Source organism: Tauraco erythrolophus, chromosome 23 (assembly GCF_009769465.1).
Source record: "Tauraco erythrolophus isolate bTauEry1 chromosome 23, bTauEry1.pri, whole genome shotgun sequence".
NCBI classification, from domain to species: domain Eukaryota; kingdom Metazoa; phylum Chordata; class Aves; order Musophagiformes; family Musophagidae; genus Tauraco; species Tauraco erythrolophus.
In genome coordinates, this window is record NC_141487.1 from 8,964,362 (window position 1) to 8,990,105 (window position 25,744).

Genomic DNA, 25,744 nt, shown 5'->3' on the forward strand with positions numbered 1-25,744 from the left:
CTTGACTAGTCCCCCAGAAATAGATGCCAGCAGCTCCCAGGCAGCGCAGGCTCTGGGACGGATCTGCTCGGCCACGTGGCGTCAGGGTAATTTGTCTTGGTTATTAGAAGTGCTGCGGATGGAGAGCGAACGTGCCCGGCGGTACGAGCGGCTGCCGCCCCGTCGCCTCGCAGCGCCTCGGGTCCTGCCAGCACCTTCGACTCAGCGTCTGAGTCCTGAACAATTCGAGTGATTTCTCCTCGAGGGAGAGGGAGGATGAAGCGGGCAGGGCCGTGATTTCCCCTTTCATCCAGCCTCCCTCGGTTTGTTTCTGAGGCAGTTTATCTGTGCGCTGTACAAGCCCAGAATTATCAAATTCTCACCTATGAAGGTGAGATTGATCAGGCTGAGCAGGTAAAATGATCTGATGGGTGCTGCTGCCCCGCAGGTTAAGGCGGTCAGCCGGGCACCGCCGGTACCATCGCTCCGACTCCTGCCCGAGCTGACGCTTCGAATGTTTGATGAGTACCCGTATAAAGAGGAAAACAAGCCAGCACCCGGCTCTGCGCTCAGCCCAGCCCCGGCTTTGCCAGCCGTCCTCTCGGTGCCGCAGGCGGAGCGGTGCGTCACGCGGTGCCAGCACCGGCGCAGGCGTCCTGGTCGTGGTCTCTCGTAAACCGGCTCCCGCAGGCGACAGGCGCACGTTGCGCGGTTGCCTCTGCTCATGGCGTCCTCCGCGCCAGCAGGCCAACGGCACGGGCGGCAACCGCGGTCCAGGGATCCCTTCTCACCCATGACTCGGCCATTTTCTCCTTCTCCAGAGTCACAAAACAGTGTCAGTGTTTTATGAGAAGTCTGTCTGCTTAGAGTGAGGTAATTGATACAAGCAATTTCAGTTCCCTTTAATATAACAGATCTCAAGTGTGAAACCTCCTTAGTTAATGATCAGCATAAAATAAAAGTCTCTTTTTAGTGTAAGTTCTCAGTTAATTTTACAGTTCGGTTGAAGTGAAAATATCATTAAACAGGGTAGCATTAAACTTTATACTTATTGGACCTCCCCTACTCTGCAAGGGAGAGATAAGTCGGCGCCTCGGCAATCGCCGTTGCGAATCGCCGTTCTCCGATCCCTGTTTCCTGCACACATCTGACTCCGCCGGCGTCGTGAGCAAGACGCGGCAGGACGACGAGGAGGTCTGGGATGTGACTGTCCCTCCTGCCGGGGTGAGCCCCCCGCACACTGCCCGGGACATGCAAGCGGGATGGGTCTGGTTCGTCGATCCGCAGGGAGGAGGGTGATAAAACAGCTCTTTCTCGGTGCCAGATCCCCCTCTCACCTGCTGCACGTGTCACGGCAGGGCAGGACTCAGACCTGAGAGACGCTTTGTGCTGCGGGTGCATCGAAGGGAAGGGCAGCTGGCGGTGAACAGGATGGGATCTCCGTACCAGCGCAGCATCCGATTGCTTTCGCTGGTGGAGGTGACCATGACTGCTCCGTGCCGATCTCTGCTGTAGGGGTGTTTCTCACCATCTCCCCTCCAGCTGATGGCTCTGGTTTCGGTGCAGTGGTCCGAGGCGGGAGCCGTTCGCAGAGCTGCAGCTGAGCGAAGTACTCACCAAGGAGCAGCCTGGGCGCCGGGGCGGAGCTGAAGCAGGATAAATCCCGGCTTTCCCACATTTCTGCCTTTTGGAAATTGAGGATGACGCTGGCTGGGCAGTATGGCGAAGGTTGCAGGTGTGGGCACTTGTGTGCCTGGAGCCCTTGGAGCACCACGCTCACCTGTGCTGTGCAGCTTATTTTGTCAAATAGCCGAAGATGCCCAAAATCGACCAGAAATGGTGACAGAGCAAGGTGACTGCTGCTCTAGCCGGGGTTTTGGTAGGGTGCCCGATATCGGCTCCGAGAGAGCGCTGGGAAAGCGGTACGGTTCAGAAGAATCTCCAAGGGTATAACATCCCTCCTGAAGCCTGCAGGGACGCGCAGCTCATCGTCATGGTCAGGTCCACGAGCCAGTCCCTCTCTTTTCCTTGGTATGATCCAAATGGAATTTGCAAGCGAGCCTTAAAATAAAGCAGCGATACTCACGTGTTACAAAGCGAGCGCTGGCGTCGTGGGGCGGCATCCTTACTGTTACAAAGGCAGCGCCTAATTTATTAAGAGTGCATACTGAGTTTAAAAAAAAAAAACAGGTTTGAAGGTAACCTTTGTTACTGTTACTTTCAGCTGTGAGTCCCTTTTAGCTCAGCCCAGGACCGAAGGAAGCCCTCGGCGCGGATGCGAAGGCTGTGACGTGCGGCCGGATGAATTGCCGGGGAGGTGGGAGCGCGCGCAGGAGCTCTGCGATCGTTCGGCATCCGCAGCAGCGAGCAAGGAGCTTTGAAGGGTACGGGAGCAGCAGGGCTCTGTGCTGCTGACAAAGGCAGAGGATGTGGTTTCGGCTTTTCATCCCGCTGCTTTCCTTTCCTCCAAGGAGAGCGTTAAGTGCCCGTTGTGAGTGATTTTGCAGTGAGCTGGGTGAGAGCAGGCGTCCTTCCTTAGGCGGGGGGGGTAAATGGCCACGTCTGCCGTTTTTAAAACCAAACCAGGCTGTGAGCTAGGCCGTATCGAACTGCAGCGTTGCAGCCGGTGAGCTTGGAAAAATATGGGCAAATAAGAGTTTCCAATTTAAAAGAGAGTTCAGCGCTGCAAAGGAAAAGATAACGAGGAAACGAACTGCGGTTTGCTTGGACCACTGCAGGAGACACTGTTGTCAGAGACAGAAACATGAAAGACGTGCTGTTAATTTGAGGCAAAAAAGGCGTTTGGGGAGTCAGAAGGTCCCACTTGTCGACGGCGGGTGCACTCGATGCCCTTTACGGAGCTGCGGTGGGCTCTGCAGGGGCCGTGGGCTCCTCGCAGCTGTGGGTTTGCTCTGCGGGAGCTCCGTGGTGTTTGTTTCAAATTCTTCATCTAATTCTGTTAAACGTCTCGTTGAGGTTTGTACGTGGCAAAGAAAAGTTCTCTGGAAAAGGAGCCTCCTCAGGTCCTGAGGGTAAACTCAGCAGAAGTAAAATAGCCTCTGCTGTTGATAGATTTGGGGGGACCGGAGGTTTTTAAGTGTATTTGTGTGAGCTCCTGTTGGGGGTCTTGGAACCCCTCAGCTCCAGGGGTTCATGACAGGCTGCGGATTCCTTGGGCAGCTCCACTTCAAGGTGGGAATTGGTGCACGGGGAGGACTCGTTCAGCACTTTTGGGCAACTGCTCAGGCCCCGATTAATTTCTCTTTTGGGGTTCGCCTGAAACAAACAAACAAACGCTAAAGAAGCAAGGGGCGAGTTTGTAAGGAATGATGCCCCTTGTTTCCCAACAAAGGAATGTTCTGTAGCATTATGTCCTCTAAATTAAATTAAATATGCAGTGGGGCCTCGCAGGGGCTGCGGATTCACACTGTGGTTCTTGGATCTAAAGTTTCGCTCTTCTCACCTGTGGCTCTAAACCTGAATAAATCTGGGGCAAAGCGGTGTCCTGGGGGGTGGCGGTGACACGGCTGTCCCCGTCGGAGCCGCCGCTCGCGGCGCCCGGGAGAGCGTCCCCGTCCTCCTCCCCGTCCGCTTTCACCTTAACGATGTAACGTCTTCATTAGCCGCCCTGCTGGTAATCTGCTGCTGATGGAGATTAATAGAGAAAATATTTTCTAAACGCTTCTGGATGCGTTTTCATTAATCTGTGCTCGGAAAATTAATCTTGTGGGGTGACCTGCAAAAGGTGTTAATTGCAGTCTCAGAGGAGAATTTATCAAAAGTTTGCGGAGGTGCAGCAAGAACCGCTCAGCGTTCCGGAGGGAACGTCCCCGTCCCGCGGACCCTCGCGCTTAGTGCACGTAGAAACATTTCTTTCTAAAAGCTCGTTGAAGCCGAGCACAGCCTTGGCTCGGGGGGGGGGGCGGCGTTCCTGCCCCCTCGGGTTCAGCGTGGGTCTGGAGAAGAAAGGGCAGGTGAATAATCGAGTTAGTATCCATTCTTAATACTGCACCGATACTTCTGAAGGCCCCTCAGACGGGGGTTTGTGCTGGTTTGGTTTTTCTCACAGTTGCCCATAACGATATTTGACATGAAAATGGAACGGGGTGTGTTACGTGAGTGGCTTCGGTGTGACGATGATTTATCGTCTGCTTTTGTTTATGAAAGCACACTCGGTAAATTCCGTGTGATTTGTAAACCCACCGGCAAGGCGCTGGATAAAAATGATGAATTGGACGGCGGAGGGAGCAGGTTTGTCTGCACTCGTGGGACTCGTTTTTAATGACACTTCTTGCGGAGTTAGCATGCGGTTTGGGGAAGCGAGCGACCCAGAATTTTCTCTGTTTTCTTCTGCTTTTCCTTGAATCTTGGACGTGAGTTGGTTTCAGTGCCGGCAAAAACTCTGCTTTTCGGTGTCGTGCTGTCGCTCAGCGCGGTCGGTCTCAATGAACCGTTTGATCGTGGCAGTAAACAGGTATCTGAGCGCGTGCGGATTCACGCCTTTTTTCCCAAATGCTGAAAAACTTCTGTTTACAAAAAGGAAACGAGCAGTGTTTACATTCACACATGTCACCGTCAATATTCCCGTGATCCGTGTGACACCACGAGTGTCTGGACACTCTGAATTACACGTGTGAGTATTGATTTTTGAGCTCCATTTAGCCAGGGAAAATTTGAGAAAGTGTTTGAAGTTTCTCCGTACGGATCCCGGTTTTGTAAGGGAGGGCTGCACTCGAGGGATGGCATCTCTCAACTTCTTCAGTCTTGAGAAAAAGCTGGAATAGGAAGCAATTTCATGTTCAGTTAACATTTCAGTTCTTGCTCAGCTGCCATCCTTAATTAGATCGGTGCGTCTCACCGTCGGGGAGCTGAGCGAAGAGCAGCGCCCGGAAGCAGAGGAGTCAGCCTGTAGAGCCGGGAGAGACACAGACCTCAGAGTGTCTCCTGCAGGAATGAAGCTGTTTGTCGTCCTGGAAGCGGAAAGAACAGGAATAACGTGGACACGCTGTTCGCCGGCAGTTTTGTTTCCTGGGTTGGCTGTGTCCGTCCCTGCAGGAGGATGGAGGTTTTTCGGCACACCTTGTCTGCGGGAGCCGGGAGCCAGGCTCCGAGCGGCGGTGCAGCGCGCCAGACCTGCCGCTGCTGCTCCATCGGGAGAACATGTTTTCTGCTCACGCTAGCGAAGGTCTGCTTTGCACTCGCGTTCAAAGAAGAAGTCGTTTGGGTTGAGGAAAACGCTGATCTGCCGTACTCAGTGAAACGCTCTGAGAAGCAGCGGGAAGAAAAGAACAGACCTAATGGCATAAAGCTTGAAAGTTTATTTTCTGAAGTCTCGTGGTCTTTTCCAGTCACTGTCAGCCTAGGAGAAATGTTTCGAGTGTTTTAGCTGGCTGTGATGGGGAAGACGGAAGATTCCCTCTGCCTGAGAAATACTAAAAATGATTCAGCATTCTGTTTTGCCAAGTACCTCGTCAGCGCTGTCTTGCCTTCACTGAGGAGATACGCAGGAAGCACTTCAGAAGCAGAGCTGTTGGAACCGCCAGCCAGTCACTTGACTTTCGTTTGTCAGTGCCCTGTGGTCACCTGAGTCTCCTTCCCCGCACGCATGGCAGGACCCCGCAGCCCAGGGAGGAGTGGGGAGGTGTGCTGCACCCGGAGCCAGGCAGTGCCCGGCTGCTGCCGTCACCGCCAAGCCCCGAGGTGGGCTCTGGGTGACCTCCAGTGATGCGGAAGGCGCAGACACGGGGGGCTTGGCATCCCTCATTACCTGCAGAATAGCCTGCGGGCTCCGTTGGCGCTGTGCGCTGGTGTTTTCAGCTTCTTGGTTAAAAAGTACAAAAGGTCGAAGAGGGATGTGTAAGATCTCATCTGTGTGAGCGGAGTTTATAAGATTAATTTGTGCGAAGGCTCTTGTCTAGTGAGTCCATAATTAATCAGCAGAGCCCACCAGTTCTATAATTGGATGCTAGTGACAAGTTAGTCAAAGCAAAATTCAATCCCTTCGTGTCACGTTTGCGTATGGGAGATGTTGCAGGTTACAGACTTCATCGATGCGCCTTTGCCGCGGGTGTCCGGTTGTTGCCGTTGTGGCTGAGCGGCCGGGGAAGCGCGGGAGCATCCTTACCAAGTGGCAGGTACGCCGTCCCGGCAGGGTGGAGTCAAAGGTCTCGGGGCCACGCAGCAGCTGGTGCCACATGGGCGATACGTGGCAGGGCTCTCCGAGCATCTCTTCAAGGAGAATAGTCTGTGCAGAAGAGCACGGGGACGGCTCTTGGCGGTGCAGCACCACACCTTTCCTGCCTCCCAGCTGAGCAGCCCAAAGGGCAGGAGGAGAGGGACAGTCCAGACCTAAGGTCCAAGATACCTCCACCTTGAAGCCCCATTCCACCTGAAAGAACGCAAATAAACTTTTTGTTGGCAACATCCAGACGAATCCTCTTTAGACATCCATACTTCGAACGCCTGCAATAGAAATCACTATTGTTTTACAAATGAGAAGATTTGCTCTTGGCTTGCAATTTTTGCTTGTGTTCTCCGTAACATCTCAGGACATATGGAAGATTCTTGCTTTTGAGTTTAGAGTTGTGTTTTCTGTCCTCAACAGTCCAAGTGTCATAACTGTTAGAGAGTCCTGAAGAACTCTCCAGAAGGCCGAGCAGTAACCTGCAAAATCTCAGAGGTAATGTCACCTCAGGAAGACACGAGGAAGGGCTCTGAAATTCTGCCGTTTCGTACAGAGGGTACGCTGGTCTTGTGTATCTTGCCGTAGCAGATCTCTTCCAACATTCATTATCTGTCACGAAAACGAGCTTTCCATTCCCTGATAAAAAATTAACACAAGTGAAATGTTGACCTTTTTGCTGCTTATCGAATGTTGGAACCACTCAGCTGTTTGCTGGTGATGAACTTCAGCAAATTTAGGCACCCTGATCTTGAGAAATCAGCGCTTTGCTGTTTGGGCTTTTTGGACAGGAACAAAATATTTGTAAGTCGGTTGCAAGCAATATAAACTTGGTATTTCTACAGCAGCTTGTCCAGAAAGACATTCTTAAATGCTTACTGTAGCTCCTGCCATTGCTGGTGAGCGATAGTGAAGCTCTAAGGATTTTAAATTGGAACGGGAAGATTTAGTATTGGCATAGGCAATAATTTGTTTTAGGTTGTGTAAATGCTTTTTAATTAAGGGATTTATTGGAAGGAGGTTTGAAGGTCAGGTCTTTCCAAGTTTTCCATGCGCTTAGATTCGATTTTCAGAATTCAGGAGCTGCTGAACACCTTAGAGGACTCCCTGAAATGGGGAAGGGAACATCAGCTTCTGGAGCTCTCTCGATGGAGCGCAGGTCACCCTGCCACAACCGTGCTCTTTCACCCCACGTTTTTGGTGCTATAAGGTGAATTTTGCCACCTTTGCGTGGAATTCGAAGCAGCCAGACGGGGAAGACTGCATGTTGATCATTGGAACACTGACTTGGGTGGCGTCTGGTCTCCAATGGAAGTAAGTGGTGTAAAGAGAACAGCACCGCGGAGGTGGGTGCTTCGCAAACCAGCTGAACGCGTCGCTTCGTAGGCACAGTGTAGTATCTCTGCAGAGAACTCCACAGCTGATTTTGCACAAGAGAGGCTGCCAAAAAAGATGTCGGCTAAGGCTTGTGTTCCAGCACAAAATTAATCCAGGATAAAACTGCGTGTATAATTAATAGCTCCCAAAAGTTCAAAATTATTCAGCCCTTTGTGATCTGTCTCTGATGTCAAACTCCCTCTTTTCCACAGTGCTGACTTCCAACGCCTGGATATCCCCTGAAAAAAAGGGTATTTCCTCTCTATTAATTTTGAGTTCATCAGACATTAATTTAATCAAGAAACCCTTTGTTCTTTTCTTACAGCAGATGTTAAAATGGAAGGACTAATCACTTTCTAAATACTTTTTATAATTGTGTATTTGCTACCTCGGTCGAGTCTCTGCTAAGACCAGCTCAATAATCCTTTTTTTGTGCAACTCTTCCTCGGATGCAGACGTGTTTAGACCTCTACCTGTCTTCATTAACCTCTGCCGAATCTCGGCGGGCTCGGCCTCCCTAACAGCTGAGACGACCAACACAGATGTTAATGGTTCGTACAGCTTTGTGTCTGATTTTCCATTTATGTTGTAGCAGATATGATTAAAGCCTTCGAGTAAAATCGCAGCTAAATCCTGTCATAGCCGAGCCCGTTATTTTTTTGTTCTCCTATTAGGATTTTAGGCATTTCTTTGACATATTTTTATTGCCAGATTAGGAGGGAAACACTTGACTTGTTTGCAACGTTCTCATTATATTGTCTTTATAATGTTTCTAAAAGAGAATAAATATAAAATACTTCTGTGTATTGTAGTGATATTTCAGTCTGACATTAATATGCTCCATGATTTTCCAGCTCACAATTCTTCTAACCTTGTGGTGACAGTCAAGAAGCCCTCAAACCTGGGGAAACGTGCGGCTGCACAGGCTGCTGGAGCCGAGATGATGTGCGGGGACCCGCGTAATGTCTCTGTCCCGTAGGTTTTATGTGTCCCACTTGAGTAACTGCTGAGAGATCAGGTTAGAACACCATCTCGTGGAGCCGAAGCTGCCTTTTGTACCACTTTTTCCCCAATTAATCACTCGCTGATGTCAGGGTCCTCGGGCTGCTTTCCTCCTAGCCGAGAATACGGCAGTCTGGGCTTCGCGTTAAGCTGTTGTCACCCAGATCTGCTCTTAATAATCACTTGCAAACTCAGATTTGTACTCAGTCTTGCTCTTACCAGTTGTCTGAAACATCTCCCAGGTCTTCCCGAAAACCCTGGGGATTATTCTAGAGCATTGAAGCTGGCGGCCGCCAAGCTGTGGGGGTCTTTGTGGTACGGGCAAGCGATGGGCAGGAAGCGGTTCGGAGCGGGATGCTGCGCAGGACGCCCGGTGGGGCTGTCAGTGGATTCAGAGCAGCCCAGTGGCCTCCAGGACACCCGGTTGGGTTATCACAGTCATCCTCCGGGGGCTTCTGTTGTGGTTTACGGCTTCGGAGTTTGATGGTGAGCGACGTGGGTAGCAGGGCATGAGGTGGGTAGCGTGGAGCTTTGCGTGTCGGATCAGGAGGTGGTTTGAAAAGGATATTTTGTGACTAATTGGCCGTGACCGCTGCCCCTAAGGAAACTTTTCAGCTCCTGGAAAGCTCGTAATCCCATCGAGGATCCTGTGCACACTCCCCGCTTGAACCGTTCCCAAGGGAAAGCTGCGATGTTTTCCTCCCGCCTCTCACCACTTTGTCCCTATCCAGGCAGTTTCCCTCCCGTACGGTTCTCACTGAGGCCGGGGTGATTAAGCACTTAAATTGATTAATCAAATTTCTTGTGATGAGAACTACTGTCATTCATTAATCTGAATGGGATTATAAATAAGAGTTGGCAGATAGGGGAGACAAACATGTTGACAGATAGACCTGCTGCTTTGAATACAAATTACACCGCTGCATCTGGAAGGTTTTCGCGCCTGACAGCCTCGGGATGCAGCTTCCCTAAAGGTAAAATTAGACTGAGATTAAAGTATCCCCATATTAATAAAGAAATACGCGTTTATGATCAGGCAGCTACTGCAGGTGGGTGTGCGGGGCGGCATTCCAATGGTCCTACAGCAGGACCGGGCTGGGGATTTTGCTTCTTGCGTAATTCATGAAAGATTTGATGAGGTTGGTTGTAGTCAAAACTCAAGGATAACCCAGTCTTGAGCGTGTGGCCAAGATGGCTTTGAGGATTAAAGTCGCGGGCTCGCGCGGGCGGTTCCCGTGGGATCCGCTGGCAGCCGACAGCGTCACAAGTAACAGCCGGTTCGTACCAACCGTTGCGCTCGTGGAGACGCTGTCGAGCGTTCGCTTTCAGAGCAGTGGTGCCACGTGCTTTTCATCGACGACTTAGTGCGGGACGCGGTCTGGGCGGCTTAGGAGACCTGTGGGAACGCTCGCGGCATTGCAGCCGGTGTCGGAATTCCCGCCGGCCGCGGCAGGGCTGCAGCGTCGCTGCCGGGGGACACGGTGTCCCTGCAAAGTGTCTCTGCTTTCCCGAGCAAGCGCAGAGCAGCGGCGGGACGGCCGCGGAGCGCACCGAGATTAAAGCCATCGCTTCTTGTTGCACTGGCCTCGCGCGTGGCTTTCCATAAATATTTAAAGAATTCTTATTAAAAGAATTACCAGTATAAAAATTACAGAGTGTGATAGCTGGCACGCAGCGTGCTGTGGTGGTGTTTCGGTCTGCAATGGAGCGTCAGGAACCGAACCTGCTTCTCGCTGTTGGAGGAGGGTGAATTTCTCTGGGCTGATGCTGCCGGCGCCTGCCCGGCCTCTCCAGGGACCGCGGGGGGTCGGCGGCGGGGTCCGTCTCCGGGCTCCCGCAGCCGGAGGGAGGCGGTGGCTCGCATGGGACGTGACCGCGCTGCCGAAAGGCTCGACCTTGGGCGGTGATTTGCTGTTGAGCTGCAGGTAGGAGATCAGTGGGTGGGTGCTGAAGGATTCAGTAGCCCATGGACAGTAAATGCTCTTACGGAAAACACAGGCTACCAGTGTAAAGACCAGATATAGACAAGAGAGTTTTGGGGAGGCTGGAAAACGCCGTTACAGACTCTTTTATTGTTATAATTTAACCCACTGCGTGATGGCCCCACTGGATTCGGAAAAACATTTCTATGTAACTTTCCCTTTGTGACAAGTCTGATGGAAAGAATACATAGTGAGTCTAAAGAGTAGACCTAAAGGAGATAGCGTTCACTGGAAAAATCAAGGCAAGATGCTAAAATCCATCACTTTCTAGGGACTGCTTTCCTTCCTGCACGTGAGGAAGACGCAGCAAAGTGTGCCGAAGACAGGAGTGGTTCACAGGGACCTGAGCGAGAAGCCTTCGGGTGAAGAGCTGTAGTCTGTGCAGTGGGACTATGGTAAAGAAAGGCATGAGGATCAGATTGGGAGGGTGGAGGGACATCTGTCAGGCATACAGCACAGGATTGCAGGCAGAAAAATTACATTTTAGAATTTGGGGCACCCAAGTTTGGTACCTGTATACGCAGATTTCTGTCAATTAGCCGATGTCGTTGGAAGAACCATTTCTAACAGTAAGAAAGTTAAAACCCACAATCCCAGTGGGGACTTCAGAGATCCACAGAGGGAAAACAGGGTTTGGAAAAGAACTCATTAAACATTTAAATATTTCATTAAATATTTAACATTTCAAAAATTGGTTTATAACAACTCCCGAGGTAAACAGAACAATATTTGATCACAAAAGCTGCCAGAAGTGGTGAGGTCCTGCAACGGCTAGAGCTTGGCTCTGGGTTTGGAGGCTGCGGTAACCTCCTCCCTCGATCAGCCGTCAGACGAGATCCCTGAGCTCAGTCCAGAAACCCTTATCTGGGTACAACTGCTGGTGGCATCGAGGGCGTCAGGAGGGTTGGCAGCACCTCAGGAACAGAGCCAATAGGATTAGAACCAAAATCTTGCACCAGGCTCAAGGCCTGAGCGGCGGCCAATGCCCCAGTGCTGCTCACAGCTACGCTGGGATGCTCCAGCTGTGCCAGCTGTGGCCCAAAGAGGAAGAGCCACATTCTCTGGGGTTTTGCAACCGCGTTGAAATTTTAAGGTATTTTTGTGATGAGTATGTAGAGACTCCTTGCCCAAACCAGCAGCCTATGGGCGACTGCTCAAGTTCAGTTGACGTCGGTAAGAGGCCACCCTCACCAGCAGCGCAGATCGCTCTGGCGCTGCGAGCTGAGCACGTTTCCTGCGCCTCGCTGGATCAAAGCTGCTGTCTTACAAACGCTGGAGGAAAATCCGAACTTGCCTGACATCTGTCTTTCACTGAGATCAGGAGTGAGGAAACACGTTGAGCAGCGGTTTAGTCGAAGCTTTGCTGCAGTAACGGGAACTTTTGGATGCCTCTCCATGCTATGACGCTTTTTTCCCTTTTTAGATCAAAACAAGGCCTCCGGGCGCAGCCCACCTGCCCCCCAGGGGATTCCGTGGTGCTGCAGGGCTCAGCCACGGTTACCTCTCCCTCTTTTAAAAGACTGCGCCGGGGCCGAACCGTACGGAGAAGCGTTGAGGTCGGTTTCTCGTTGCGTCCGTGCCAGCTCGGTGTCACCGTCATCGCTTCGCGATGGGTTGTCAAAAAGCTGCTTCTACGCTCACGTTGGCCGAGCCCCGACCGTTGCTCCTCCCTCCCCAGCCGTGTCTCACTGCCGGGGAGGAGAAGTAAGATTGATGGCAATAGGTTCCCCGTGCGTGGTGTTGGCATCCAGGCAGGGGTTTTATAGCAGCACGTTGGCTTTTCTCGCTGAATTTTGATTAATGGAGCTGGCGGGAGCCGCCGCTGTCTCACGGCTCCGGCAGCTGACAGGGGTGAGCCTAATCTGATGTTTAAATGGATTTGGAACGTGTCGGCGGCTTTAGCATCCCTGTCCTGGAGGAAGGACCATCTGGTAGCAGATAACCTGATCTCGGAGGGCGCTTACTTCAGGTCACACACACAAAATCCGAGGGGTTTCCCCAGTGTGTGCTGATTTGGCAGCCGAGAGGCAGCTCACGTTAGAGACTCAAGGTTTTCCGTAGCTGTGCTTTTCCAGCCACGCTCTGCCCTGTCGGAGAAGGTCGGTAGAGAGTTTTGTGGGTACTTGTTACAGACGCAGGTGGAAAACGGCTCCTACCTGTAAACCAAATGTATTACTACAAACAGCTGACAAATGTCTCTGATGGGGATTTGTATGAAATCCAGAGAATTAGGGTTCAGGAAGATTTGATAGCATCTCTGCTGAGATATTAAAAAGTCGGTGGAAAGAACAGGATGACAGTGGTATCTACGTGAACAGATACCGGAAACGTCTGTGACAGGCACGGGAGAGCGGGTTTTGTTGTGGCATTTGGGCTGCTGTCTCCCAAGCACGGGTTACTGCGTTGAAGGGTGCCGATGTGAGAGCTTCCCAGCTGCTTTTCCGTTTTCCCCGCTACGGCTGAGCAATCCGTACCGGATTGACCCCGGGTTGTGCCTTCCGTGGCGCGGTGCACGGCTGCGCGGCGGTGGCTTCCGTCCTCCTGCGCTACCGATGTCACCGGCCATCAGAGCGGTTCCTGTCCCGGTGCCTGGTTTGTTAAACGTCAGCATCACGTTCCGACTGGGGCTTTCGACATCCTGCTGTGGCCGTGGGAAACGTGGTGTTCGATTTTAGGGCAGTTGGCAGCAGAACCGGCTGCCGGAGGCGCGCCTGCCTTTGCCCGTCCCACCGCCGCAGAGCAAAGCCGGCACCGGCGGAGCGCGTGTCCCGGCAGCCCTCGGGGCCGAGGCTTCCCCCGCGTTGGGCTCCTCGGGGTGTTTGGTGGCCGTTTCTCTGGGCTGCGAGCCCCGCCGTGCCTTGGGTGGCTGCGGGCAGCAGCCTCCTCTCCTGCGGGTGTGTTTGCTTCGTTCAGGAGCTGTTTCGTAAGGAATTTCACATCCCCTATTTTGATGATTTCAAGCTTCTTTTTTTTTTTTTTTCTTTTTAAACCGTGCTTTGGATTTCACTGTCTGGCAGTCAGATTCCATGATCTAGGGTGCTTTTTGCTCCTGTTGCCTTGAGCATATTCCTTCGAAAAGACTGTTTGTTTCGGGATTTCAGCGCAAATCCTGAGCTGTCCGGGTTCCTGCAGGGAATGCCTGCCCTTTGCTGCCGAGCTCATTCCTCCCTCTCTTCTTTCCTCTCCGAAAGAAAGAAGGAGGATCTCAAAACCTGGCAGGGAGAGAGGGACGCTGACACGGCTGCCCCCTGGGAGGAGGAGGCCGTCTCCGGTGCCCGGCACCCCGGAGTTTGTTCAGGAATGGCACCATGGCACGAGCATGTACCGGTGGTCCCACGCAGGGGGCCGGGGCCACCCCTGCCTCTGGTAAATCCCAGGCAGAGGGCACGGTCCTTTTTCCCAAATGACCCCTACGGATCCTGCTTGTGATGTCTGCAGGCTGCGGGGGGTTTGGAAGTCGAAGCCTTACACTGTAAAATTACTTGAGTATATTTTAATAATTTAGAGCCACAGGTCTTGCGTGGTTTGCTCTCTAAAGATTGATTTAGCTTCTTATTAAGGGAATTGGGAATTCGATGTGAAAATCTGAACAAAATCTAGGAGGTTTTTATTTTTTTTTAAATATCCACTGGTGTAACTCTTCAGGGAGAAGAATTTCAAAGCCTGTCCAACCCTGTCTTGAATTTTTGATTCTCTTGCTTTCCTATTTCCGTTCCCAAGGTGGTCTTGTTAAGGAAGAACACCTCGGCATTATTGTATTTTTAAATAAGCCACGATCATTTTAAGGAGCTCGGGATAAAAAAATCCACTACAACTTTGATTTTTCCAACCCCCCACCTCTGGTTTTCAGAAGTTTGGTGATGCAAGACGTGGTCTGCATACGAACAGAGGGGTGGGCAGCTGTAATTGCACAGCTCTCCCCCTCTCCCAGAGAAGGCCCTTTTCTCCTTAATTATCCATCAATTTCAAAAAGGTGGGAGACGACGCGGCACTGGCACGGCACGGCTCCCCGGGGGCGGCGGGAGGCTGCGGAGAAGGTGCTGGTAGCTGCAGCCTTCCAGAGGCGGGTCTGGATTTCGCATCCGCAGGGCCATGGCGCGGGTCGCGGCTCTCGGCCAGTTCGTCAGCGCAGAGGGGCATCCCCCACCCGTCCCTGAAAGGCGACGGCGGGAGCTGCCGGCACCGCCGTGGGCGTCCCCGTGCCGCCGCGGCTGCGGGGACGAAGCGATGCCGCTGCCGCGCTGCGCGGCTCCCGCGGGAGGTAACGGCCGCGCACGGCTCGGCTCTGCTCTCCGAACAGGGATCGATGAGCTGCTGAAGCGGCGTTTCTCCTCAGACGGCTCAGAAATGCCATTTCTTTTCTCCAGGAGATTTTGTAAACTTAAAAGAGCATCATGAAAAAAAAAAAATGTTCTCCCCTGTCCAGCCCATTAATTCAGGCGGCTCAGGACAGAATTAACCTTGGCAAGCCTTCCAGAGGAGAGAGTCGTTCTAACCTTAAAAATCTGCTGATTAAAGCTGGTTTCAGGAATTCGATTTCACTTAATGCGTTGGCTGAGAGCCCGGCCTGCCATTAACACAGCCACAGCCGCACAGCCCTGCGCCTCTTCTACCTCCCCAGTAAAATAAAAAAAAAAAAAGATAAAAAAAAAAGAAAAAAGCATCCCCTGCTAATGAAACCCCAGGTTTTGCCTGTTTTGAGCAAGAATTCCTTTTAAAGACTCCTTTAGCTGAAGGCACTGAGCACACCCCGGCCACCTGCCTCCCAAGGCAGCCGGGGAGGTAATTCCCTTCTCTTAATTAGTTGTGGCATCGCGTGTCGCGCCCTCCGCTGCTGACGGGCGCGCGGCGGCCGTGCCACGGCATGAGGCGGGGGGTCCATCGCTGCCCCGCAGCAGAGGCGGGGGTCTGCGCCAAGCCGAGCGCGGGAGCATCGGCTCCGTGCCCCCTCTCCCTGTGAAGCCACTCGTACTCTGCTGTCAGACTTTCCATTTGATGTCATCTAATGGCACTTAACTTATTAACCTTGAAAATCCTCCAAAACAACGACGCTCAGATTTCTAAGGTTTCTATTTATATCCTAAACATTTTTTAATGCCTTTTTATCCAAAAATTAATGTCATTTTTATTGCCGCCATCCCTCGTTTTGTCCTTATTCCAAGCACTGGGTTTCCAGGCTGCGTGTCTCCCACTGCAGTGCGTTTCTCCGCAGCCCTCTGTCTCTCGGTGCAGGCGGACGGTGCCCGTGGAGGAGAGCTCCAGCTCCCCGCGGTCTCTCTGAGGCCGGGGGATGTGCTGACCCGTGGGTCTGCTTCGTCCCTGCCACCCGAGGCAGAACATCCCTCCAGACCTGATGCCTGCATCATGCCATGTGGGGGGAAAAAGGGAAACTTAAAAAAGCACTTCTGTGTTCTGGATGCGTCGTAAATTCTATGAACTGACAGGGTTTTCCTAATGATTTGCTGAAGTGTTGAAAAAAAACCAGTTCCGTGGAGGTGGGATGCTTTTATGTAATCCGTTATCGACACCTCTAGAATTACACGCAAGAGGGATCTGGAGACGGAGCAGCTTTCCCACCTGTGGAGCGCCGCGAGCTCACGGGGCTCGGCGTTAGCGCTCGGCGTTATTTTTCGTTTCAATCCCAGTGAAGTTTCGATCGGCTTCACAGCAAACGGGGGCTGTGATCCGAGCGGGGTGTGCCGACACGCGCTCGTATCTGTGGACATATGTCGGGTGATCCTCACGGTCACGAGGGCTCCTGCAGCCCGGCTCTCCTGTCCCGTCCTGGCTGGGCAGCCGGGCGGCTGGGAGGTGCTGTGCCTGCCATGCTGCTTCCCGGCACGGGGGACTGGCCCTGAGTCAGTGGGACGAAACATTAAAGACCTTTTAATGCGGCCCCTGGAGTGGTGTGGCTGGGAGTCACTGTCAGGGATTATCTTAAACAAACGGTGGCCGCCTTTCCCTGGGCTGAGTGGTGGGATTTAAATCCCAAAGCTTTTCTTTGGATTATTTTCTGCAGGTTTTTTTTTCCCCCATTCTGTTTTTCCTCCCTGATTTTTTTGTGTGTGGAATGTACCCTTGACACATTTAAAAACATTTTTAATCTCTCTCGTTTGTGTTTTAAAAATAACTTGGTGATAGCAGCCAGCGGTCTTTAAATCCCTACTTCGGGCCGACCTCGCGCGCGGCGATCCCGGGGCGGAGGCGCTGCCGCCAGCCTGCCATGCGCTCGCCGACGTGATACGTTTTTCCCGTACCCGTCCACTCAGGTCTCACCGAACGCGGCTCAAAGTCTTGCTGAAGTTCAGCCGGAGCAGGGACGGCCTTGTCCTGCAGCCGCTGGTGCCGGGAGGGGCTCGGTGACAATCGCCGCACCCCAGGCTGATCTGCACCCCCCAGCAGGACATGGGCACGGCTTGCACGTGGGCAAGGAGCACGTTAATCGTGAGAGGCGTCGCGATTGATGCCGTCACTGAAGTGAAACAGACCTTAAAAACCCCTGTGGTTGGATTTCTTTATTTTTTCCTTCTGTAATGGCAGAATACTGGTGTGCCCAAAATACCTGGGGCCCGTGATCTTCCCGGGGAAATATCTGAATAAAGCTGCAACAGATTGCTGAGCTGTAGCAGTCTCACATTTAAGGAAAACTAATCACCTTTGGTGTGGGAGAATATATCGTTACATGCACACCCATCCCCTGTGTGCGCTATATTAAGAGCCAGCAGAGTCAGAAAATAATATTACTTTCTTAATAATAAACAAATCTTGCGGACAGGAATTGTACTGGGATCTTTTAAATTAAAAATTGGTCCGTGTGTTTGGTTTGCACTGGGTTTAGCTTCCAACCGACAGTGGTGTCAAAAAGTTTTAACGTACTGGAAATTTGATTTTTCCCTGCAGAAAGAATTCCTTAGCCTGACTGATTTCAGTTGCTCAGAGAAGCAGAGTTCACGTAAAAAATGAAGGCAGTAAAAAAGCGACTGTGTTCTGGCACTGTGCTGTGTAACGTAGCCGGCGGCAAGCTTCTCAGTTTGCAAACCCTGAATTTCCAGTCTACATACCCAGGTGTACGGGAGAACCACGGAAAAGAGATGTTCGTGTTGTGTTTTTTAAAAAATAAAAGTATGTTGAAGCAAAGATGAAGACGCGGCTGACCAACCCCCCTCTGTGCCGTGTGGGGATGCAGAGCGCCGGGGTGCGGAGCCGCGGGTGAGCGCCGCGCGCCGGCGCAGGGGGCTGCCGGGGGAGCAAGACTGTGACCTGTAGCAATGCTTAAAAAAAACATCGGGGCGCTGCGCTCCGGTGTGTGCCACCGGCCCCGGACCCGCTTCGGAAACAACGTCCTCCGGTAGCGGATGCCGCGCCGTCCCCGGCGCTGCCTCCTCGGGCGATGGTTTCCTTCGCTAACCCGACTCTACTTTCTCTCTTTTTGTCTCCCCAGTGCTTGTACGGCTGCTACGTCCACTCCTCCATCATCCCCACGTTTCACAGAAGGTGCTACTGGCTTCTGCAGGTAGGACGGCGACAAGCTCCTCTGTCCCGGGGTGACGCGGTTGAGCCCATACAGCCGTGTCGGGTGCTGCTGGGGGGTTGCGGCCCCTGTCTCGTTCTTGGGGGGGATTTTGTTTGTCTGAAGGTGAGACGGATTTTCTTAGTTGCGCGTCTCTGTTCAGAGGTACGAATAACGTATTTTCTCTGGCAAACGTGGAGCTGCTCAGACGTCCCCTAAACAGAGTCCACTCGCGTGAGGCTTTTTAAGGTTTCCAGTTGGGTTTTCCCGTTCCGAAGTGGGGCCAGCACAGGAGCTCAGGAAGCCAGCGGCTGTACTGGCACACGATGGCATGGGAGAGGCATCGGCCCTGCGGCTGTGTTTGAGTTCGAGGCGAAGCTCAGGGCAGCCCTGGGGAGGAGCTGCTCTCACAGGGGTTTTCTGGGGACACTCAGTGGTTTTTCTTCTGACTTTTGTGTGCACAGTGAAGCTGCTGGAGGAGTTGAGCAGAGTTTTCCTCTTATTTCTGCAGGGTTTGAGTAGTGGCTTGATATCCCTGGCGGCTCCTTGAGCTGCTGTGGGTGTGCCTGGGTACGCGTGCGGGAGCGTGCCCGGGGCAGGCGTGCGCTGGACTGGGATGCTGACCCTGCACTTTCAGAGCCGTTCGTGTTATGGACTGGTTGCTCTTGCTTACAAGTGTGAGCGATTTGTTTTCTTTTGTTAGAAAACAGCATTTGACACATATAGTAATAATATTATTTTAAACATCAAACCCTCGCAGTCCTGAAAACAAACAGGTCTGAGGAAGGTGACATCTATTTCAAGAAGCAAATGGACAGTAATCCCTCCCCCCCACCCCGTTTTGCAATTGCCCTTCCGTATTGACAAATACGCCGCCGCCGCGTGGCAGATGCCGCACGACCTGGGGGGACGGTGCCCAAATCGAAGGGAACGTGCACCAAACGCCGCTGGGCGCGTTCGTGCGTCTCGGCCCCGTTTGCATCCTCTGCGCGTAAACGCCGTGTGGGAGTGAAGGGGAAGGTGCTTCGCCGCGGCGGCGGGAGCACTATTTCCCCTCCACGGGGGAAAGCTGTGGCTCCACTGAAAATGCAGCGCGGCCGCGTCGATCCTGCCGACATTCAGCGTGTTTCCCTGCGGCCTCTTGAGGTCCCAACCTGGCGGGATGCGGCATCCGCCACCTCGGGAGCTCAGGGAGGGACCGGCGCTGCACGGGGCTGAAAGGTGCCACAGGTCCCCCGTCAGCAGCAGCCCTCAGCCCTGGCACTGGCGCCAGGAGGTCTCCGGCGTCCCTGAAGGGCAGCTCAGCTCAGGAAGCGTATTCCCTTAAACCAAAAATGTTGAGGGAGGCCCCTGTTTCTGAAGAAATTCACAGGGCAGACGCACAGTCCTTCGATTCGATCCCACGAGGAACGGATGACGCACAATCAAACTGCAGAACTCCAATCTAAAATTGGGCTGTGACCTTTAAGGATGCTCGCTCCCAAACCGCAGAGCTTTTTCCGTTACCTCTCAGAGAGCGTTTTCCAGCTTTGCCCATCTTTCCATCAGGAAATTTCCCATGATTTCGACCCATTATCCAGCAGCCTGAGTGCCGTTCACGTAGCCCCAGTGCTCCCCGACCGCGGGCACTCCCAGCATCCTGCTCCGTCGCGGGCTGGCCAGTCTGTGTGTGTCCTCCCACGTGTCCTCCCCTCGTAGGTCACCCCTCTTATTTCTAATGTATTTTGTATTTCTTCTTATTTTTGTTGTGTGCTGCCTCAAAGCACTGCTGGAATTTGGGGTGAGTGAGAACAGGAGAGAGGGAGGAGGGATTTTGTGCGTCTGCTTCGGAATCTTCCACTCCAACACCACCCGATAAGTGACTTCCGTACTCTAGAAGGGGTACGGACAGGGCAATGTCTGACATTAACCTCCAGCAAAAGTTTGGGCTTTTTGGTTCGCAGAGGCAAATGGGCGATTTTTGCTTTTTTTAGAGGGTCGTGTAGTGCCTTCCCGGGATATGGAGCTCTCTGCCTGCTCAAGAGGAAGTAGATACGATTAATCTGCAATGCCGCCTGTGTTTATGGGATGATCTTCCTCCAAATCCTATTGTCAGGTTAGGTATTGATTAAAAACCCCTGTGTGATTGTTCTTCATCTTTCCGACCGGCTTTTCCAGCATAAACTCAGAGAAGCCCCGAGACCAGCAGGCTGCCCTGAGCGCCGGTGCTGCGCCCTCGCTGCTGATGATACGGCGGTGTCCGATTTCCTACTGAAACAACTTGGCGTTGTCGTTCATGATTGACACGATGTCCTTCTCCCCGAAGACTGGTCAAAGGGTTGAGAAGTGAAAACCCGTCTGCTCGAACCGTCCGCGCGCAAACTGCAGCCTTCTGGGACAGGGCTGTGGATGCGGATGACCTCTTCGGGGGGTGCTGGGGAGGTCACTTCTGTAGCACTTTGGGACTTTAATTTTTGGCATTACCTCCTGGCTTCCTAAAAGCAGCGGTGCCCTCGCTGTTGGCAGTTAGTCAGGCACACAACGATGCTGCTGAAGCCTTTTTTTAGGTGTGAGTGACGGTGGGTCCCCAGGCGCCTGGAAAGGCTTTGGCACACACGCAGCCGCGGCTCGGTGGGCTTCCCTGCCGGTGGGACACACGTGTACAAGCACCCACGCGGCGTGTGTTTAGACCTTTGAAATGGCACCAGATTTTCTGTCAATGGAAAAAGAAGAAAAAAAAAACCACCCTGTTTGTACTCGTCATGGCTAATGCAGGGAAAATGTGGAGTCTCAGATACAGACGATTTTCAAACATTGGCACAGCTGAGCAGCAAAACGCAGCGCTCCCTTCTGCGGATTGCTAATTGGCACCCCAGGAATTTAAAATTAATCTCGCTGCCAGGCTCCCGGGGCGGGCTGCTGTTTGCAAAGGTTATTGGAGGCGGGCTTCGTCTGTGCCCGTTAATAGCGATGCGTCTCTTGCTCTCTTCCACGCTTGTGCCATGCGGCGGGAGACTCCAAGTTTGTTGGACAGTCATCGTTTTCCATCCTGCCTTGAGCAGATTCCGATATCTTTGCTAGTGCGGGTGCTGCGGTTATGGGAAGCAATACGTTAAAAACGTGTTGCCCTTTTTCTTAATTAGGAAGTGCATAAACTGTGCTATAGGACCATGCTAAAAACTTTTTGTGGATTTAGCCAGTGGCTAAATATTAGTTCTTCATGATATAGGACAGAACTTCTCATATTGCTTCCTTTTCTGTGATCGTTTGCCTAAATATGGGGAAAATGTGGGTTTTAGGCACTCCAGTTTCATTAATTTTATTGTTTGTCTGTTTTTTTGAATGACTCCCCGCTTCCTGCAGAAATTTAAAAACAGCAAGAGTCACAGCGAGGCGAGATCAGGCGTCGTTGACAGAGTGCTGCCCACAGGATAGGGCATTCTCCCGCTCAGCTATAGAAAAATCGGACTAAAATAAAATGGATTATGATCATAGATTCAAATAAGGCCCCCGCGCTTGTTCGCAGAACGTGCGTTAGCTTATTCGTTTGCCAGGTGAGGTTTTCTTGATCGAGATGCCTGTGGCAACGGGAGGCGCGGGGAATTCGGATACGAGTGGATGGGGACGTTCCGCCTGTGGGTGTTTACCCGTTCATCTCGGGCAACCAGACTCATTAAGGCGGACGAACGTTGGAGAGCGATACGTAGGCAGATCCCTGTTTCCCACGGTCTGCGCATTAACTGCTCGCTGAATAACGCAAAATTGGTGAAAAAGTGTGTCAGTGGCACTGTCCTCGCAGGTGAGCCGCAGAAGCACAGTGGGCGCAGGTGGAGCTGCGCCGGGCACGGGGAGACGTCTGATCCCCCCCGAGCCCTCCTAAATTGGGCTGTGGCAGTAACTGCTGAAACGTGGTGATCCAATTCTGTAGGAGCTGGGGGGGGAAATCTGCATTGCATCTGTGTCGCTCGTGCGCTCGCAGGGGGCTCCCAGCAGCCACAGGAGTCCCTGGGATGCTTCACCGCTGGGTAGATAACGGCAGGGGAAGGTCCGGGCACATCAGCAGTCGTACCGCTGGTGACGTCCAGACAGGACATCTGTCCTGGAAGGAGCAAGTGGGAGATGCTGAAGGGGACGCTGTGATCGGGCACTATTCCGTTAGCAGTCTTTAATTATCCTTCCTGCGGTTCTGCGTGCTCCAGCTGTGCCTTGCAGAGAATCCATAAGCACTGATTTAATCTCAGAGGCTTATGCAGTATTTTCTCTTTAAGCTGTTTTTTCCTGGATTCTTCCTTCTGATACACTTGAATATTCAGCTGTTTATTACTATTAATGTCTACGCTCATGCTTGATGTTCCCTGAGTGTTCCCTTTCTAAAACACGGCCCGACTGAAAGCTGTGGGCAGAAAGTATTAAGGCCTGAAAATCAGTTAAAACAGTTAACGTGACGTCTGCAGCTGTCCTGTGGAAATTTGGTGTTCCTTCTGTGTTTTTTTTGCCTCAAATTTTTCGCTATGTCCTAAGCCAGAGGAAAACCTTCCCGTTTCTCTTTGATGGCGCCCCGGCAGAGCAGCATTGCCCTGTCTGATGGCTTGTGCTGCGCTGCATCAGCAGCATCTTCCCCATCCGTGGCTGGGGGAGCAATAGACAGCTTGAGGATTTTGGTCTTTTTCAACATAAATTGGAAGCATTACAATCTCATAAAAATTCCTGAGACTTTTGCTTAGTAAAGAGTTTTTATTTTCCATTTGGGTAAAATAGAAATGGCTGGGCAATAAAGCATGGAAGATCGTGCGCTGTGCGTGGGCATCTTAGATCGGTCCCATATTGTTGGGGAGCAAAGGCATGAGTATGGCTCTCGGCATAACGAGCCTTTGTGTTTTCCTAATGGGAATATAAACCGTTGCCACTATGCTGGCCCGTTTTCCCAAAGTGGGTTTTAGCCTATAGGATGAAATTGCTTGTGGAAGTATAGCAGAGCATGGCACGGGGTGCCTCACCGGCGCTGGTGTGGCTCAGCATCCTGAGCGTGCCACTGCGACCACCCACGGCATCATGGTGCGGGTGGGCTGAGTGGCCTTGGGACAGCGACCGAATGGCCTGAGGGCCAGGATCCCATCCTGGAGTGACAGTAGCGATGGCACTCATGACCTGTGGTGGTGGCCTTTGTGTCTCGCTCTGCTGTGCTCCAGTGTTTTAGGGACATAAAGATGAAGCAAAAGCCATGATACTGTGCGCAGCGCTGCTGGAAGACCTCCTCTCCTTCGCCATCAGCATCAGGAGCCCAAGAGGAACTGTTTCTCTCTGAGAGGAGCCAGCTGCTGTGGCTCCGCTCTTCCTCGTCTCCCTCCCGACCGTGCCTGCGTCTCCCAGGGCGTCTGGGGCTGCTGTCGCTGCCAGCTCTCGTGATGGGCACCGAAAGTCACGCGTGGTGACAGCCGCTCTCTGCTCGCCGACGCTCGCACCCGCCGCTGCCTTTGAAATGTCTCCTGCGTTCTGCAGCCGCGCGGCGGGAGCTGCGGCACCCAGTGAGTCGCGCAGCTCCTCTTGCTCGAGACGCTCGCCCGAAGGTGCCTGGTTGACTTTGCGGGATTTCTGGCAGGCAGAGCTCGGCGCTGGCAGCGCGCGGTGGGCCCGGGGAAGGGACAGGCGCAGCGGCACTGAGCCCTGCCCGGGCTGCGGAGATAGCTGGGGGGAGCAGCCCTGGCGACGGCACTCCGGTACCTGCAGCGGTTTGCCTTGGGGCCATCCCGTTGAATAGCATTCCGATTTCCACTTCTCATCCCCTGACTTGCTTCCAGAGCAGCTGCATCCATTGAAAACCACCTCCAGTCTTACAGTCCTTTTTTAATACGAACACAGGCAGGAGCTATTCCAGTTGGGGGCTATTTTTGCTTGATTTTTCCTCCTTCAAGTTTTACTTGCTTGCTAATGTTCACATCTCACAGAGTCTTCACCTTCACTAAAGGTAAATTCCATCTGGCAGAGCTCTTCACAAGCTGTCTTCCTCCCAACCGTCGCCATCCTCTTCCTGAGAAGGAGGCCATCCTGTGCACCGTGCTCCAAAATCACCCTGTGTTGTTTCAGGGGGAGCACATCCCTTTGCTGTTAGGGGAAGGACATTGGCCTATTCGGGACAGGACACGGGGCAATGGCTTTGAACTGAAAGAGGGGAGATTTCGATGAGATCTAAGGAAGAAATTCTTCCCTCTGAGGGTGGTGAGGCACTGGAACATGTTGCCCGGAGAAGCTGTGGCTGCCCCATCCCTGGCAGTGTTCAAGGCCAGGTTGGATGAGGCTTTGGGCAACCTGGTGTAGTGGAGGGTGTCCCTGCCCATGGCAGGGGGCTTGGAACTGGATGATCTTTGAGGTCCCTTCCAACTCAAACCATTCCGTGGTTCAGTGATTCTAAAACACTGGAGGGAACAGCTTCTACAAGCGCTCTCTTTTTCGGGAGATCCAGTGACACGTCTGCACTTTACATCCACCCTTGCGTGCCAGACCACGGAAATAAATCAGGATGTTGCTTTCCTGAAAAACGTTTTTTGTGACAAAAGTCTGTAGCAGATAAAACCGAGCTGACGACTCGGGCTGGGCCGTGCCCTGTTATCAGTCCGGGTGGCTCCAAAGCAGAGATGCGCTTTGACACCTGCAGGATGAGTGAGACGGGGCTGCGGAGAAAGCGGCAATAACCCTCTGCCGACATTCCAGCGACGGGGAGGCGGAGAGGATTACAAATGAACTGGTATCTCAGAGGCTGGAAACATTTTAGCAGGAGTGCTTTATCTTTTGTAATGTTTTTATAAATTATTTATTAACACACTCGCTGCATTTTCCTGAGAAACTGAATAGAAAGGCGAAACATAGAGCCGGCAGATTATATGCCAGAAGAAAGACGCCAGTGATTAAAAAACAATTTCCAGCCCTTTCGAACACATAACTTTATTGTAGACGAGTAGTCTGCTATTTTTGTATTGCTCTCCACCATTTTAGAGAAAATCCCGGATTCGTTCCCCAGATATATGAGGAGACTGACGTTAATGTGAGCAAACTAAAAAGCAGTCAGAGTGCTTTAGCTGTTGCTTAAATAATCTGTTGTCATTTATAGAAGAGATGCATTTCCCAAACTGCTGTGGGACGTGCCTGGGCTGCTGATCGAGAGGAGTTATTACAGGGGCAAGGTGAAAAAGTCCAAACCGTGGCCGGCTCCCACGAAAACGGAGAGCAGATTCCATGCCTTTGGCTCTCGGTGGAAATGACGCGCCGTTCGCGCGGTGCGCTGAGCTTGGGGGTTGGAGAGCAGCGTCTCCATCGCTTTGCAGTCACTGCCGTGCTGCCGTCGGTGCGGTGGCCGGGGCAGGGCTGGTCCGGGGGCTCTGCCAGCACCCCGCCAGCGCTGGGGAGCAGCAGTGTCCTGACGGCAGTGCCCGGGAGCAACACGGCTGGAAACCGGATTGCTTTTGCTGGAGCGTACGCCCGCGCATTCGCCTAGGAAGCCCCCGGAAAGCGGGACCGTGCGTCGTGCCAGCTTCGGCGCCGGTTTGGGCCGGCGATGCTGTTGCCGAGATACCCTCGCGGCAGGGATGGCAGTGATGTGACAGCACAGCTCAGCTGGAAATTAAATCAAACCACAGGCTCCGAGTCGCTTATTAATATGCTCTGTATACTGAGGATTAGGCTTTTGGTGACACTTAAATTGAATTCTAATGCTATTTTGAAATCTATAATACACTGAAT

At 52.6% G+C, this 25,744-nt stretch overlaps 1 protein-coding gene across 5 annotated transcripts in view; it reads left to right on the forward strand.

Annotated features, from left to right (window-relative positions):
• CAMTA1 (calmodulin binding transcription activator 1) overlaps positions 1-25,744 on the forward strand; it is a 278,929-nt gene that overhangs the window by 134,407 nt on the left and 118,778 nt on the right. For 2 of the 5 annotated variants that reach the window (XM_086625664.1, XM_086625663.1), the window contains one exon: positions 17,963-18,034. In XM_086625664.1, the coding sequence (XP_086481790.1) occupies positions 17,963-18,034 (72 nt within the window). The other 3 variants (XM_086625665.1, XM_086625666.1, XM_086625667.1) reach the window with 3 other exon arrangements.